The sequence below is a fragment of the Macrosteles quadrilineatus genome, unplaced genomic scaffold, assembly GCF_028750875.1.
Source record: "Macrosteles quadrilineatus isolate MER2022 unplaced genomic scaffold, UCM_ALF_1.0 Scaffold_7__1_contigs__length_78375512, whole genome shotgun sequence".
Taxonomy (NCBI): Eukaryota; Metazoa; Arthropoda; class Insecta; order Hemiptera; family Cicadellidae; genus Macrosteles; species Macrosteles quadrilineatus.
In genome coordinates, this window is record NW_026542600.1 from 46289884 (window position 1) to 46309067 (window position 19184).

The 19184-nt window shown below is 36.2% G+C and overlaps 1 protein-coding gene across 2 annotated transcripts in view; it reads right to left on the reverse strand.

Moving 5' to 3' along the window:
- Positions 1–14515, reverse strand: part of LOC128997902 (cytosolic 10-formyltetrahydrofolate dehydrogenase-like) — a 70057-nt gene extending 55542 nt beyond the window's left edge. Inside the window, exons 1-3 of one of the 2 annotated variants that reach the window (XM_054423708.1) lie at positions 14355–14515; positions 3445–3586; positions 1186–1420 (exon numbers count right to left, since the gene is read on the reverse strand). In XM_054423708.1, coding sequence (XP_054279683.1) covers positions 1186–1420; positions 3445–3586; positions 14355–14426 — 449 coding nt within the window. In that variant the 5' untranslated portion in view covers positions 14427–14515. Of the gene's footprint in view, positions 1–1185; positions 1421–3444; positions 3587–7689; positions 7809–14354 lie in introns of those variants that run through there. The other variant, XM_054423709.1, reaches the window with a different exon arrangement.
- Between the last annotated feature and the right edge of the window lie 4669 nt (positions 14516–19184).

The following is a 19184-nucleotide window of genomic DNA, read 5'->3' on the forward strand; positions in this document are numbered from 1 at the left end:
AATAGGCTAACAAACAAAGTCAGTAGAGTAGCAATATATTGTATTTTAACTAAATACAATTAATATTAAGGCAAAACTATAAAATGTAATACAATATTAAAAGTTCCAATCAATGTTCATGACTCCAGGCCCCAGGTAACTTAATGTTTCAAAATGTTTGCAGGCATAAGCAGTGTACGAAAGCACAGATAAGTAAAATCTTTCTCTGTGACAAAAGTAAGGTTGCATAATAATCAATGACCCACGTTATAAAATGTTGAATTTGTTACCTTAGTTCGTTATCACTGAATAGGCCTAACAAATTAAATGACGACAACATATTATTAACCACATTGTTATTACTTGTTCAATACAGTTATTGAATGATTGATAATAGATTTTCAATAAATCAATAAAAATATATTTCCGGAAAAGTTGAATACTTTTGTGTGGAGTTTATACATTTCAATAAGAATAAACTCCAATATTTCGGCCCCACTCATCTCGTCTCTTGGGCATCCTTACCCGCCGGTTTTCGCTCGCCATATCCTGCTCACCGTTTCACGGAACCCCCCGCATTGCAGGCACTGCGGGCCCTTCTGTTACGCCACTGATTCTGCCGCCTACAAGCTCAGCCCCTTAGTGACATGAAATTAGAGGTCCTTGTCGTAATTAAAGCGCTGTGCTGCAAACCAAGTCTTCATTTTTGTGCACAAAACAAGGTGAGTCACTTGAGGCCTTACCACGGACTGTAGGGTGGGGGATGAGGGTAAATCTCCAATTTGAATGATCAAAAGAGCTCAAGTGTGCAAATTTGACAAATGAGGTCGGGCATTTTAGATCGGCCGTTTTGAAATTGAACATTTCTGGACAGAACTTTAATTTCTTAATTTGTTACCGCACACTTCACACCCTAGACACTAAATTTCTACAGGTTTTGTTAAGTGTATGGCCATCAAAAAGCGTAGACGGCACCTCACAACCAACTGGCAAGATTTACAGTTGCAGCAGACTTAAATATTGCGACGATCGATGGGCAGCACAATGACTCTTCCACTGTGCTGGCTGGACATCCAGTGAGTAGGCAAAATTGTTCCATACTTTCTGAACGCAATTATTCTCTAAACGTATTATATTATTATTCTCTTATATAGGGAAAACATTATTAAGAAATCATTTAGAGAGCTTTTGGTAAACCTAACTTACCAGTTGATTGCACTCACACCTCTATGCTTGGGCAAAATAGAAGGATGATAACAAATACTTTTATGTTTAGGATGGTTAATGACTTCCATTGGTATAAATTGAGAACAGAAAGGAAGCACATTTAGCTCCGCTCCAACTTGCATGTATTGGTCTATAATCTCTTTTAGAGCTTGGTCTCCCTTACGCCACGCTTTTACTTTGAACACAGGTGTATTATCCTTGCTGGCTACAGTTGCTGTAACATAGAAATAAATTGTCATTATTACAACACAAATCACCAAATAATTGTAAATCAAAAATATATATCTAAATCGCTATTTGAAATGGTGTATTCACTAAATTGTTGGTCTTCTAGTAAGAGCTGTGTCAAATCAGTATTTATACTATTTACTGATGTGTTCTTGGAGGTAGACTATAATGTAGGTTCATTGTAATTAAACTCACATTTGTAATTGGACAAAAAAATCTTTATTAAGTGACACCTGAGACATACATCCTTAACATTGAGACTGCCCAGACTGGAATGGCTAACTAACTGAGTTCGGCTATCGGTTACCTGGTGGGGGTATACCTATGATACATCACTACCTTCCCATGTTTAAGTTCAGTTGATAATATATACAATAATTAAAACATAAACAAATTCAAGTTACATGATAAATTGAATAATTACTTTGTTTATAATTCTTAAAAATACAGACAACAAAACAGTAAACAACTTCTAAGACAAAAAAGACAGTTCGATATCATCAATCAAATTCTGAAAATGTAAATCTTTGAGTCGGCTTGATTTTCTTCCCCTACTACTAGTCTGCTGAAGGGGATTCGTAGGTGAAGGTTGGGGAACGGGTGGAGATGGACGTGGATTGGTTATTGTTAACAGGAGATGGTCTGGGTGGACTAGGACTAGGCACATGTCTAGGTGACGGTGTTTTGGTGTGGAGTTTATCAGGATTAGGTCAATGAGGTTTTGGAATATAATATTCTCTAAGCTGGTTTACATGGACTTTTGTCAGATAACACTCTTACCACATAAACAGTCTGGCTAATTTTCTTGGTCACTTGACCTACCACAAACTTTACACCAACATTTGTTTTCTTATTCAAATTTACCCATACAAATTGATCAGGATGGTAGTTTGGAATTCTTTTCTTTTGCTTGTCTTTACTTTTAGGCGGATTCTTTCATTTTGATTGATTCGATACAAAGTTGAAACTTACATTTCTTTTTAAAGTAGACAAAAGGGTTTCAGGTACAAAAGTATGTACCATATTGCCATAGGAGATTTACCCGTTACAGAGGATGGAGTGGAACGATAAGCATAGAGATAATCTAGTAACATTTGTTCTGGTGGCAGATTACGACTTCTTTGACAAAGATAAAATTAACAATATAATTTTAAATGTTTGAACGGAGCGCTCAGCTAGTCCATTATATTTAGGGGAATATGGGGGTGAAAACATGAGTTTAATTGACTTCCACTCACATAGGTCCAGATCCGCGACTCAGCAAGACAATTTAGATCTGAGAGCTTATTTGAGGCCTCGACTCAATAAGTCCAGAACCTTTAGATCTGGAGCTCGGAAACCGGCCCTTAAATGTAAATAAAAAATGAGTTTGGAATGTATGAAATGCCTTTTTTAGCTTTGTCACTGACTTAGATCACTTGTTTCTTTAGTTAGGACCATTTAAAAAAGTCCAATGATCAAGAATAGATGGGTCCATATCAATATCAAACCATCTAAAAGCTACTGACTAGTCTCAGGATCAACCCTTAACCTGCTGATAAGTACCGGTAGCCAAGCTTTTACACTATGACCAATCATAGTGTCCAGACAATGCTGAACACATAAAAAACTGCTATAATAGGTAACACATTGTTACGACAAACTAATCTAAATCTAATATTGTCAATATGGATGCTGCTTACACTTGAGTATAAAACAAGGAGGGGTATAGACTAATAAAAAGAGGCCACTAACCACAAATCAAAAAGGCAAAACTGGTTTAACTAATTCAAGGTTTAGTTCAGTTTACAGTACCTACAAGAATAACTAAAATAAGCTTAATTATAATTTAGGGGTGATCTTCTTTTATCATCAAGCATATAAATTTAAAAACCCCGAACAAGTGAGAATAAGATATTTTGCAAAGAAATCAGATAGAATTAAAAACAGTCTAATGGTTAACATTTCAAAATATACTCAACTAATGAACATACATTGACTAAGGACTATGACTCATTAAAACTAAATTACCAAGTGGGTCTTCACGGGAAGCTTTATCTGGGATGGTAAATACTCCAACTACTTGGTGACCACGAGCCCTCACAAGCTTGTAAACTTCTGCTGCAAAAGTGCTCTGACCAATGAGGGCCAATCGAAGCTTGGTTAAGAGTGCCTGCAAAAATATAGATTACCTTAGTCAGCATGGTTATAGCAAAAGTAACGTAATGAGTAAGTTGTACTATGATAGGAAGCTAGAAATTATAGGCCTACAGCATGGTTATGGTCTAAAACCATGATATTTTTGTTTAAGAATTCTTGTGAAAAATTGACAAGAATTTTACTAGACCAGGTTTCCGTTCTGAAATTATGAGTCCATTTTAATCTGTGTGTACACTGGGGTGAATACATCGCCATCAACGTCCTAACTTTCATCAGGAATAGCTTGTAACTTACCCTTATAAAGTGCACTAAACTAGAATAATAGGCCTAATCATCTAACATGTATCGAGCTGCGAGAATATACTTCTTGTGGCAAAACTTTCATATACCTTATTACCTCCTCTTTGTCTTTGACCATCCAGGGCGGGATAGACAGCGTCAAACATTTTCAAATAAAACTTTCTTTAATAAAACATGTATTTACAAATTAAGCTTTAGATGGCGGTGGGCGGTCAAGAGAAAGTTGGTGCTTCCTCAAAATACTCGTCAACTGAGTAGAACGGGTTTTGTAGGAGGAGCTCCTTGATCCTTTCCTTGAATATTTTAGGCTCTAGCTCTCTCAGGTGGAGTGGCAGCGCATTAAACATATGTACAGCAACTGCGGGGAAGCTATCCCTTGTCAGGGATAGTCTGTTTCGCTGGGTATTCAGCTTCTGTGCTCCTCTAACGTTGTAAGAGTGGAGCTGGCCTCGGAGTTCAAAATTGCTCAGGTTGGTTTTAATGACAAGAATCTTGAATGGCGTCCCTACTTATATCCTATTGGCTACCGGAAGCACCGGCCAATACATTTTTATAAGTACAACTGGAGTCGATTTACTTGTTTATTAATCAGCTTATTTCTATCTTTACATTTTTCCTTATAAATATACAACTCTTCCAAAGCATTCATTACATATCCTTTCTTACAATTTTCCAAAGTCCCGGACCGGTTTAATATTTTCTAAACGACAACAGATAAATCAACAAGATTTGGTACATCAACATCACACCTAAAAATCTACTTTTTTATGGAAATATAAATTTTCTGTCACATCATGGGGACGTCCCGCAAGGAGTCAGAAGGAAATCTTAAATAGAAGCATAGGTTGACATGTACATCAGATTAAAGGTCTTTACTAGCAGAATATAATGCTGCAAATTTAAACTCAAACGGACAACCAAGTCAAGAGTAACAGTGGTTCAAAGATTCATTTAATTTGCATTTGGGGGCAGAGCCCTAGGAGTCAGAACATTTTTGTTAGCGTAAGCATAGGTCGATATGCACATCAAATTAAAGGTCTTCACTAGTAGATTACAATGCCGTAAATTCAAGCTCAAAAGAACGCCTGAGTAAAAAATGGCAGTCGTTCAAAGATTCAAAATGGCAGGTTCAAGAAATCTTTGAACGGCCGCCATTTTGTAACGGGTGATCCTTTCGAGGCGCGGTTTCCGGCATTGAACTCTGCTAGCTAAGCCCTTTAAACTGATGTGCATATTGACCTATGCTCCTATTTAAGATTTCCTTCTGACTCCTCGTGGGACGTCCCCATGATATGACAGAAAACTGATAGTTCCTTAAAAAAGTAGATTTTTTAGTGTGGTGTTAATGTGCAAAATTTTATTGATTTATCTGTTGTCGTTTAGGAAATATTAAACCGGTCCGGGACTTTTGGGACAGTCTGTAGATTATCCTCCATTTTTCCCATTGAGTGTCCATTTTGTAACAGGTGTGCGACATTTGATCTTTCCGGTTTGTTGTTCCTCCATGCAGATATGTGGTTTTTGAAGCGGTTGACGAAGTTCACAGTCTGTCCAATGTAGAAGCTGTCACAATCGTTACAATTGATCCTATAGATGCCCAAAGAGTCGAATTTGTTACAATCTTAAATTTTTGGATGTAGTATTTTACTCATGGTGTTCTGAGTCCTGTAGGCTATTGAAACTCCGTATTTCTTGAATCTGTTAGCAGTCCTTTGTGTTGTAGTCACCGTGTAGGTAATATGACATATCTGATGTTTTCCTCTTTTATCTCTTCTAATGTTGTTCTGCTGTGTAGTTTATTCTGGCTATTGGTTTTTCTGCTCGTCTTTCTTGCGATGTCCTCTATTGTCTTGGTTTGAAATCCAAACTTGTGCGATCTTCTTAATGGTGTCCAGTTCTTTCTTCCTATTGGCTTGGCTAAGTGGGATCTTATATGCTCGGTACAGCATGGATCTAAATGCTGCGGTCTTGTGAATTGTCGGATGGATAGACTTGCTGTTGATTGTAGTGTCCGTTTGCGTAGGTTTGCTGTAGATGTCAAACTCAATCTTGTTGTCTTTCCTCTGTGAGGTCCAGGAAGTTGATCTTTTGGTTTTCTTCAAACTCGTTGGTAAAGGTGAGGTTCGGATAGTGGCTGTTAAGTGTCTGCATCATCATTTCGTGCTCTTGCTCCTGGGATTGACTGAAGATAACAAGAATGTCTTCTAGCCTAACATATCTAGGCCTTACATACAGTTTTACATCATGATTCTTTCTTAAATTCTTTAACATTTCTTTTTCCTGATGCTGTAAAAATATTTCTGACAAAATTGCCGAAAGTAGACTTCCCATAGCTAAACTATCTGTTTGTTTATCAAATCTATTGTTAAATCTAAAATAATTTTGTTTCAAAACAGTCACAAGCAATTTTACAATCTGATTGACATGTTCATTGTCTTATGATGATTGGAGTGTCCAATAGAAAATGATCACCACTTACCATTTTTTTTGTATATTTACCATCTTGTGACACAGAAAACATATTACTATAACCCAGAATGCCAACCGCATGGTAAAAAGCATTAAGTGTTTTGAGAGAGCTTTGCTCTGGTGGCGCTGCCTACGATTGACAGGCAAAGCTCTCTCAAAACACTTAATGCTTTTTACCATGCGGTTGGCATTCTGGGTTATAGTAGTATGTTTTCTGTGCTTGTGAGTAACAGTATAAGCATAAATATATGTTTTAAGTGTTGTAAGACGTATCTTTCATTTACTTTCCGTAAATTTTTTAACACGTACAATGCTGATCAAGAAGTTATTTAATAAAACAAAGTAAATAAAACTTAAAACAGCCGTAACTCCGTTAATATTTGAGAGCGTGGAAAAGTTTTTGCACCGTTATATTCAGCTAAAAATCTAGTTTCTGGTGATATATAAGGCTACGATTATACTAGGACGCTGGCGTCCAAGAGGCTAGTGTCCCACTTCGAGCCGAAAATTACGTGATTTGTGTTAAGATGCTAGCCTCTCGGACTGCCATTTTATTTCAATGTTTTGTCACTTTTGTTTATAATCTATTTAAATAACATTAGGTTTAACGAGTTGCAGGTTTGCTGCTTTAAAGGAGGCTTATAAAGTTTGTTTTTAGTAAAACATTAATAGCTCAGTAAAAAACAAAATGGCCAAGTTTTATCAAAATATATCCATACACAAGCGAATTCCAACAGTTAACAATATTTTCTATAAGAATAACATGGGAATTTTTAATCTACACTTTTTTGAATTTTCTCCTTAACTAATAACCGTACAAAAACACTTTAACATACTAAATTATTTGTTTTTTAGCCCATTAAAATTGTCTATAGAGAGAAATTGGGCAATTTTGTGTTTTGCGGGTCAAAAATAACAAAACCCTTTTTTACCCCGTAAAACCCCGTTCCCAAGGTCCGTTCATGCTGGTTCGCTAACTCACAAACACATCCCGCCCTTCACCTTAAAGCCACCTCTGGGGACATCAAATTGAAAATGTAGATTGCTCCCGGGACCAAGTCTTACCATGAGACCTATGGTAATAGCTTATTCCCTATATTCACGCACTTGTCGAAAGAGAGCGTCTCGGATGCTAGCCACCTAGTCATATGTCATCTGCAGAGTGGTCAACATTGTTGATGTGTAAATTTTGATGTATTTAATTTCAGTAATTTGATAGTTATTGCAAGTTCTGTGACTAAAGTAATAGTTTAAACTATAGGTAAAGTATTACTTAATAAGTGGAAACATAAGACTTTTAATGGATTATTAAAACTGAGTTAAAAATGTAATTACGAAAATACTCACATTAATCTGAGTAAAAAGCACATGTTTTTAACAATAACTGAAAATTCCTCTAGTGAAGATTGCAGGACCATTATAATGCACTCTTTGTGAAACTGATTAATTGTTATCAATTAGTAACACTTAGTCATTGGACTATTGCGATATTAAAAAAAATAATAAATTAAGTAATACACTCAAGACAGGAAGTAACCTACACTTGACTCATGCAACAGGTTTCTGTTGATGACGTCTGGACCTCCACTCCCCCTGCCCATCACTAACTTTTAGACAGCTTATCACTTGGAACTGACCCTTGGATACAGTATCTCCAGCTGTATTTACATTGCCAATAGAACTCTTAAAATCATTGTTGCACATTATCTGAAATTATCTGTCACCTTTTTTGAAGCCTATTTTATTTTTCTCAAGTTTTATTTCAGTTGAATATTAACATCTTATATTCTATCATTTTATTTGTTGAACAATAACATAATATACAATGATTTAAAATAATTAAGGAAAACAGCATAAGTTTTAATTGAGTAATTGATTCCAAAAATCTTCTAATATGTTTTGACACAGAAAACAAGACATTTAATTTTTTTCTCATTATGATGAAAAATGCTAAACATCCCTGTGGAGTGTGTGGTAAAAATGTAAATTCTGGTGCTATTTTATGCAATGGACTCTGTAAAAAATGGAATCACTTAAAATGTGTTAATCTAAAATATAATGAAGTAAGAAATTTTCCATTAAAAGAACAACAGTTATGGCAGTGTCCTAATTGCCTAGAAAATCATTCTGAAGATGAAGAACTGCTAAACAAAAGTCTCACAACCATGACAACATTGGTGGAAAATGAGTTTGATGACTCTCTTAATTTAGCCACTGAAATAGGTAGTGCGATTCTGCGTGAAAATGAAGAACTAAAACAAGCATTGCATGAAACAAAAATTGCCAAATCGCATTATGAACTGGAATTGGAGGATAAATTACAGTCAAAAGATGATGAAATAAAAAAACTGATTGAAATTCAACAAGAAAAAGAAGGCGAGCTAAATGATATTATTAAATCCCTGGAAAATAAAATAGCTGCATTGAAAAAGATTAATTCTGAACTTACATTGCAAACAACTAATGAAAGTGACACTTACCAAAAAATCCCTAGCAACGTAAGCTGCGATAAATGTATTGTATACGGGCAAGAGACAAAAAATATGATAGAATCTATTAGGTCTTTAGAGGCTGTTGTCACTGTCCTCCAGAATGAAAATACAGAACTGAATAGAACAAAATCACAAGAAGCTGAGAAAAATATGATGAAATGTCTAAACTGTTTCCCTACAATGAAGACAACAACCAGTAAACCAATAAATAATGACTGGCGAAAACCCAAAAATACCTCTAGAGCCAGCAGGAAACAAATAGTGCCATCTACCGAGTGCCACAATAAGTTTACAGTGCTCTCCAGAGAGAGTGATGAAACCTCAACAAACAAAAACAACAGCGTACCAGAACAATACGTGTCTGATGCACAAATTTTACATGAGAAAACACCTGCATTCCAGTTTAATACTAGACCAAAGAAAAATAAGCCAGTTGTTTATAAACAACTAAAATGTAAATCTAAACTACTGATATTGGCTGATAGCCATGGTCGAGGTCTGAGCAATCTTGTGCAGTATAAAACTAACTTAAATGTGTCTGCAATGGTAAAACCGGGAGCACTATTAGCTGACGTTATAAAGGATGTTAAGGACCTTTCAAAAGATTTTAATAAAAATGACTTTATTCTGGTGATTGGTGGGACCAATGATGTGGAAACCCGAAGAATGGAGAGTCTGATGAGCGACTTTGATAATTTGCTGTTAGGTACCACAAACACAAACCTTGTTTTTGCCTCACTGCCTATGCGCCACGACAAACCGAGATTAGACAACAAAATCAGTGACATAAATGATAAGCTAATTGAAAAAATGAATTGCTCAAAGGGGAACAATAAACTGCTAGAACTTCATCTTTTGCCTCGTCACCTATACACGAACCATGGTCTACACTTCAACAAGAAGGGCAAAAGGAAGATTGCTGAAGAAATTCTAAAATCACTCCAGGACTGCTGCTTCAACCCATCCACAGTCAACAAACAGAAGATGAGACTACCCTCTGACGATGACCCTGTCATTGTTGTCGAAGCAGACATGAATGCCGCAATACACAAGCTAGGAGATGAAGAAGAGGTAGCTTTTGTTCACTGTATCTCTGCTGACGTTGACAGTGACAGGCACATGAGTGCAGGTGTAGCGACAGCATTTAAAAAACATTTCAAGAAACCCTTAACAACAGATTTTGTACACTCACACCTAACTTATCAAAAAATTAACAAAGTTTCAGTATATGGATTAGTAACCAAACCTAAATATTACAGTAAACCAGACATCAGGGATTATGACAAAGCCTTCGATTCTCTGGAACAGGACGTAAGACAGAAAGGCCAGAAGTTAATAGTTTGTTCACCAGCGGGCTGTGTCAGGGATAATGTTCCTGTCGAGCACATGGTAACCAGAATATGTCAGCTGCAACAAAGGACAAATGCCAAAGTGATCATAGTAGTGAATGATGAGAACTCTTCCAGAACTCTCCGAAGTGGGCTTTCTTACAATGATTTTGTAAATAAAATAAAACTTAACATCTTTAATGTCATGAACAAAACCGATGATTCAGGAAGTGGTGCTTCAGCAGACATCACGGTCAACACAACTGAAGGTGTGACAACAACCTCTACTGACAAAATGTCTTTTGATAAAAGTAGTACCTACCTGTAGTGTAAATAATAATGTAAATAGTAGTGATCTTCAAAAAAACTTAACGTCAGCAGCCCAAGTGCATGTAACTTAGCCTTAGATAAACGTGTAAATAAGCCAAAACAATTAAAAAATGTAAAGTTTAATGTAAAATATAAAAAGAATATTCTAAAAAAATGTTTGTTAACTCACTTAAATATTCAGGGATCAAGTTTAAGTAAATTTGTTGTCTTAAAAGTTACTTTAGATCATTTAAAACTTGAACCAGAAATTGTTTGTTTGTCAGAACATTGGATGGATACAAATGATGTTCACTTGCCTAACTGTTTTTCCTCCTATAAGCTAGCCTCAGTTTACCACAGAAATGTAAAAAGTAGGGGAGGGGTATGTATTTTTGCAAAAAATAATATCACTTTTAAAGAAAGGAAAGATATTGATTCTATGGCAATTGAAGAAGCTTTTGAATGCACTGCTATTGAAACAATGAGTGATGAAAAGTCAACCAAAACAATATACATTGTAATTTACAGGACTCCGAATGACCAAAACCTAAAGTTTTTTTTCTCAAGCTTTGAAAAACTATTACAGCACCTTGAGGCAGAACAACATTTGTGTCCAATATACATAAGTGGGGATTTTAATATAGACATGCAAATTGATGATGAAAAATGTGTTAGGTTTAAAACTTTGTTTCAGTCTTTTGGGTACAATGCCATGATCAAGGAGTATACTCGAATAACACCAACTACAGCCACTTGTATTGATAATGTAATTTCAAATGTAAATAGTATTGATAAGGTTTGTGAAGTAGTGGACTTTGGGATATCTGACCACTTAGGTCAGGTAATTTGTCAAAAAAATGAAATAAGGCCTAACCAATGTAAAAAATACTTGTCGAAGCGGGTCATAAAGAAGGAAAACGTTCTTGGTATGTTAAACGGTCTGATTGAAGAGAACTGGACTAATTGCATGTCAAACCTTAGTGCTAATGGTAGTTTCAATAATTTCTTTGGAATATTCTATGATTCTTTTTTGAATAATTGCCCAATTAAACAGAAATCTCTGTCAAAAAATGGGAGAAATAATCAATGGGTAACAAAAGGTATTAGAATATCCAGTAAAAGAAAATGGGAGCTTTATAAAATTTCTAGAAATAATTCAAATCCTGTTTTCTTAGAATACTTTAAAAATTACAAGAAGGTTTTTAAGAAAGTAATTTGGGCAGCCAAAATGAGGTACAACTTAAATTTGTTAGAGAATAGTGATAATGTAGGTAAAACAACATGGAGCATTGTAAAGAGAGAAATCGGTACAAATTGTAAAACAGAACCTTGTCTAGGAATCAAAATTAATGGGGAGGTTATTGACGATCCTATAAAAGTAGCTGATTGCATGAACCATCACTTCATTGGTGTAGCAAATAAGTTTCAGTCCCAGGTTTCGGTGGCAGATTCAATAGCCAAAGCAAAAATGGCAACTCTAAATGTCCCTCATGCATTTGAATTTAAGATTGTCTCTGAATCCGATGTTATCTCCTGCATCAATCGATTAAAGAATAAAAGTTCAACTGGCTGGGATGAAATTCCTACAAATGTAATAAAATCATTGGCTTCTTCAATTATAAAACCACTCACTCATTCTATCAACATTTCACTGCTGACAGGAGTCTTCCCCGACAAATTGAAGTATGCTCAAATTATACCTATATTTAAAAAGGGGGACTCGGAAGAAATTTCAAACTACCGACCAGTGGCTCTCTTACCTGTGTTTTCAAAAATATTTGAAGAGGTTGTTCTCTCACAAATTGTTCCATTTCTTGAATCAAACAATTTATTGAACAAGAATCAATTTGGTTTTCGGAGGGAGAGAAGCACGTCTGATGCAATAGTCGATCTAGTTTCTGAGGCAGTGGAGGCCTTGGACGGATCACAGAGAACCTTTGGTGTTTTCTGTGATTTGTCTAAGGCCTTTGATTGTGTCAGGCATGACATTCTCTTGGAGAAATTGAGATTGTATGGGATATCTGGATCATCTTTTTCATGGTTTTCTAGTTACATCACTAACAGATATCAGCAGGTTGTCATCAAAGATAAATCCGGTGTTAAACATTTTTCTGAATGGAGCTCAGTAACCCATGGTGTTCCGCAGGGATCTAAATTGGGGCCTCTTCTGTTCATCCTCTACATCAATGACTTGTCTTTTTCAATTTCTTCCAAAATTATTCAATTCGCTGATGACACAACAATGCTAGTAAGAGCACCTTCTATTTTTTCTGCAACTAACATTGCATCCCGAGATTTAGATTCCATGATAACTTGGTTTGCACAAAACGGACTACATCTAAACTGTTCCAAAACTCATCTTCTTCATTTCCATAATCCACAACTGAAGGCAGGTGAGATAACAATCAAACTAAAATCAGGTGATTCCATAAAGTCTTCTGCAAATACTAAATTCCTGGGTGTAAACATAAATGAAAATCTAAAATGGTCTGATCATCAAATACAAATTAGCTTGTCTCTAGCAAAAGCACTGTTTGGTCTAAGGGTGGTCTATAAGTCTTCGGGTTTGCATGCAGCTCTTGCTGTGTATCATTCTTATTTTATGTCTAGGTCTTCCTATGGTATTATCTCATGGGGCAGCTCCCCCATTACCAAGAATATTTTTATCTTACAAAAAATTGCCATTAGAATTTTAGCTGATACCAGACCACGTTCCTCTTGCCGCCCCCTTTTTATTGAGATGAAACTCTTGACAATTTATGCAGTTTATATTTTTCAACTGTGCATCTTTGTAAAAAGAAATTATAAGGAATTTATGTTGAAAAATTACACTCATCAATATAACACCCGACACAGGAATGATCTTCAATATCCTGTGCATAGAACAGCTCTGTATGAAGGATCTCGCCATGGTACATGGGTAGGAAAATTTACAATAACCTCCCAGATCAAATTAAAACTGATGAAAATATGTCATCCTTTAAAAGAAAACTAAAATCTTATCTCATTCTCTTGTGTCCTTATTCCCTAGATGATTTTATAAAAACTTAGCTTTAGGTTTTATGGATTGATAAAAACAAAGAATTTAGCATAAGGTATTATTAGATAGTAAAGTGGTATTGACATGTCATATGTTTATATGTGAAAATCACAATCTTGTAAACTTATGTGACGAATAAACATTTCATTTCATTTCATTTCATTAGTATAATGCGCCACATTTGAACCAATGCCCCACAACCGATTTTGTGCATCCCGGGAGGCAAAAAGTCACCGGGCGCTCAAATTTCAGCCTCCCAGCTGGGAGGCACAAAATCAAGCGTCCAGTGGCTTTTTTAGCATCCGACGCTGGCATCCCTAGTATAATCGCCCCCATTTCATTTAATGCCCCACTAGCGTCCCGGTCGCCAGCGTCCTAGTATAATCCTAGCCTAAATCTATATAGGTTCCCACGGTCACGTTGGTCGCAATAAATACCGTACCAAGAAATCTATCCCCTCCACGTCTTGATCCTACTATTAAAACTTAGCTTAGCTCAACTGCTGAGATTTGTCAAAAGACCAATCAGCTGCAACGTACACGCAACAGTGATTAATAAATAAAGGCATTCAACCAATGTAGTGTAGAACATTTTGAAAGTATAGGCCTGTAAGACAATTGGTTGCAATAAACCAAATTTCCAAACATATGTTAAAAGTCTGCTGCTGTTTAAGTAACTTAATCCAAATTATATTATACAGCAGGTATTTTAAATCTGTCCCAAAACCTTAACGCATAACATTAAAAAACACAAAAAATATGGAAAAACAAAACAAATATTATTACTTTAAAGAAGTCCTGGTTCCTAAACCTAACCTATATCAACAGTCAGAACTAGATTTACCTGCGACGTCGATAAAGCCCGAAAATTAGTAAGAGGGTTCCTATAAATATTGTTACTTTTTATTCTAAACATGTTTAATTCTTGAACAGAACTTATCGATCGATTTTATGTCAAATGTACTTCTCAATCCTAATTCATTCCCTTAGTAAGTAACACAAATAGACAGGTGACACGGTGACAGGTCTTCTCTGGTAGTGGTTGTGGTGGTAACATGTAAACAATTGTACATAACAACGCACTGAAAGCACGGTGCGGCACACGGGAGATTTTTCAGGTGCCGTTTAGACGTCACTAACTGCTTGCGTCACCAGTCCACGCTATCACCGACACAGCGATGGTGGGCAGATTTTCACATTACTGTTAGCTAAGCTAAGTAGGTCGAAACGTCATCGTAGATTCGTTCGATTCGGGAAGTCGATGTTGTTTTGTAACATAGCATTCTAAATCACCTGAGGGTATGGGTCCTTTTCCAGACCAATCCTTCCTATCTGGTATTAGTACTTTGAAAGGCTTTCCAAAGGAGTATTTTTTGGACATGTGATCTGAAGGCAGGTCCAATTCATCATTGTGTACCACCTGAACAATTTTGGAGTGCCCTTTATTGTTTCCTGTGGTTATCAATAAATTTTCACATCTAAGGCGTTAGACTGTTTTTCTTGCTACCACCTTGATGTAAATGTCGATAGGTAGCATATCAAGCAGACAATCTAGAGCTGCTCCAGGACAGCTACTTACTGCCCCAGTTATCATTATAAGAGCAAGCCTCTGAACTCCTGCTAAAGCTTTGACAGCTGCAGTAGATTCCTTCTTTGGCCACCACACAAGCGAACCATATAGAATGGCTATGTAGGATAGGATCCCAACCATTTATAATTTTATATTTATATATGTATCATACATTATTTATGTATGTATCATATGCGTCCTAATTATTCATGTTTTATTTTATGTTTTATTACTCTATGTCAACTATGTTGTAGTACTCTTTCAACGGAACATATACGAACTGTAAATCATACGATATGACGTAACTCTGTCTAATAAATCCTATTGGTGGAACCCGATCACGCCACTTCCCACTTCCCTGAGCTGACCGTGTGCCGGCTCTTCTCTCTCTCATTCTCATAGTCTCATACCATACCCATCTTGAATCCGTCATTACCTCCACCATGTTTGTGACTTAAATGCGTGTTTTTTGTTTATAGCGTATTAGTACCCGTTCTGTAACAGGGCGTACATTATGTAGAGATACGAAAAAGACCAAGGCTGTTCTACTGTGACTATCAGATTCATAGAAACGATGATAACAGATAAAGGATCAAATCGATAGAAAATATCGAAGTGACTATGTTGCAAAACAACATCGACTTCCCGAATCGATCGAATCTACGATGACGTTACAACGACCTGCTATACGACCTGCTAAGCTACGCAGCAATGTGAAAATCTGCCCACCGTCGGTGTCAGCGTGGACCGGTAACGCAGTTAGTGGCGTCATAACGGCACCTGAAAAATCTCCCGTGTTTTGCACCGGCCATACTTTCGTAATTTATATGACTGCCTCTATGATGAGTATTCAAAACATTGCCGATTACCATTATTAATAGCTCAAGATTTGATATGATGGGTTTTGGAGAAAAATTGTGTACTTTTCCTGTCGTGGGTGTTCATTAACCATATTGATATGCCTACAGCTTCGTAATTTATGATACTGCCTCAATGATACTTATACCGAGTATTCTACACATTGCCAATTACTATAGAATAACTTAAATTTTCATGTGATGGGCTTAGGAGAAAAATTGTGCCCTTTTTGTTCTTGCACGTCCGCATTAACCATATAGGCCAATAGATTTGCCTACAGCTTCGTCATTTATGGGACTGCCTCAAGGATACTTATACCGAGTAGTTCTTTCATCTACGGATTGTGGTGAAGACATCGAAGGTAAAAGATTACCGTGGATATAAATGAATTAAATTAGTCGTTTATTGATTGTGTGCAGCATATTTGATCAATGCCACTGTAAGGTTTATATATATATATGTATGTTTGTGCGTATTAAAACCATCTTATTCGTCTTCACTCAACTGTAAAACACGTGTTTACGTTAACACCGGCTGTGGGAGTGGAGGTCTGCGTTCAGCGATGCGGCACACGGGAGATTTTTCAGGTGCCATTATGACGTCATCATTAGTGCTGAAGACTCAACCATAAATAAAACCAATATGAATCAACCAAGGCAACACTAAATACAGAGCCAAGAGCGTCGAAGTATGCATGTAATTGAAAATGTTTTAGTAACATCTTAAAGATTTCATATCAAGGTTATAGTTTAAATCTTTCAACAAGCTATTTTATCGTTCATCAGTTCGCCTACATATTTCAAACTAATCAGGATATCTCTCCCTCCCTAGTCCCTTCCCTGTCTAAGTCTTAGAACCCCCCACCCTGTGGGTGGGCAGATTTTCACATTGCTGTTGCTGTTAGTAGGTCGTGACGTCATCGTTTGTTCGATTAATTTGGGAAGTCGACGGTGTTTTGCATCATATCAAAACATTTCACATCGATATCGATATTTGGCCAGCGATAGACGTCCAGAAGATTATCTAGTTCAGCCCACACTTGCAACATCTTGTTTACAATGGAGATTGCATTTCTGGTTCATTCAGATGGGATAAAAATTTCGAAGAATAAACTATGTTTTTGACATCCTAAATGGCCGTACACTAGAGTCACTGACTTTATTTCACTTAGCTACACACTTAGCCTTTTCTTGACGGAAAACATGTTTATAAGAAAATACATCTTGAAGTTTATTTAAAAGAATAAGTAGGTTGTCGAGTAGCACAACAACCAACACAGCTGTTTCGACAAAACTGTTTGAGCTACCGGAAGCGGGGTTATCAATATGAAATATTTAATTTGTCTTATAATCGTTTTACAGACAGTTAAAACCTCACTATTATCTCTTATATTAATACGTGAGGGCTGTTTTTGTGAACACTACTCCTCCCTTATTTGTGGAACAGTTTCAACGATTTGTGTTAAAAGATTCGGCTCAATTCGTAGTTTTTGCATTATGGTTTTAGAATTTAAAAGTGCTTATCCTTAAGGGCGTGAGACCATTTCAAAGGTCGGGTTTTCACCATAAGAATTACATTGAACAAATTTATAAACAAAAAACAGCTGTATATAAAAAGATACCCCCGCCACAGCAAACCTACAGACTTAGCGAATTTCCGATTGGATTTACACTAATGTGTCTCCTTTAATAAATCACATTTATTCCCTATTTAAATATAATTAGTTTAACGAGTAATTAGGTTTGCTGCAACAGGGAGGGTAAAAAAGTGTTTGTTGTTGTAAAATGTTAATACTGTAGTTTAGTAAGAAATGAATGTATTTTCTAAATTTGATCAAAATATGTTCATAAACAAGCAAACTACAACAGTTGACATATTCGCCATAAGAATAACATACAGTGTTAGCAAAACGGGAGTGCCGATGGAAACCTGTGGGGATGCGTGCGTGTGAAGGGACTTGACCTGGCCTCCATCGGCACTCCCGTTTTTGCTAACACTGTAAGAATTTTAAATTTACAATTTTTTGGAATTTTATTCGTAACCATTAGGCACATAATAACGCTTCAATATACTAAATTATTTGCTTTTTAAGCTCTACAAAATGGTTCTGTAAGAAATTGTGAAATTTAGTGTTTTTAGGGAAAAAATGGGGAAAACCTATTTTTACCCCATAAACCCCCGTTCCCATAGTCAGATCATGCTGGTTCACGATCTCGTTTCAATAAATGTAGGTTTACACGTTTGTACCAAATTTCATCAAAATCGGATCATTTTTGCTCGAGTTATCGAGCTAACGAACACAAATATAATTATATACATATATAGGGTGGAAGGGGTTTAAACGTTTTATTTTATATTACGTGCCCATTCATGCACCAAACTTTTTTAAACTTTACACAGTTTACAAAGTAGGTTCTAAAAATATTCTGGAAAAATTTCGCAAATCCTGTCAAGCAATTACTAAATGGCAACCTTCATGGCCGTTGAATTGGTCGCGGAAATGATTTTTTAGATTGGCCACCCCGATCATTTGATTTAACCGTTTGCGACATCTTTTTATGGGGTTTCTTGAAGGAACAAGTTTATACCCATAGCTTCAATAATGATGAGGAACTAAAACGATCAATAGAAGAGGAACTTCTCCGGATACCGCAGGGTTTCTTTGTAAGAGCTTACGAATAATTTGTTACGCGCTGTTATCAGTGTGTTGCTGTGGATGGGTTACAGTTTGAATAATTTTGGACATTAAGGTTTTCCATTAGGCTATGTTCTAGTTTTTTTATTTAAGTCATATTGCCCTGGAAAGTAACAATAAAAATATTTTATAAAACCAAAAATACCTTCTTTAATGCTTTTAAAGCATCGTTTTTCAATATGCCGCCATTTTGTTTCTACTAAGGTTAGGGAGTTGAAATTTTTCCAGAATATTTTTATATCATACTTCTTAAACTGTGTAAAGTTTAAAAAAGTTTGATGCATGAATGGGCATGTAATATAAAATCAAACGTTTAAACCCCTTCGTGGGACAGCCCGTACATATAGCCTATACAAATTTGAATGAATGGTGTTTTTGGCCTCTGGGGACATCAAAATGAAAAAGTAAATCGGTCCCGGGCCTAGGTCTTACCCTGCCACCTATGGTAATAGCTACTTCCCTATAGGGAAATTTGCTAAAACTTGAGCTAGGTGATCACTAACATGTTTATTAACCACAGAGGCTATATAATTATTTTCTAATGAGGTGAA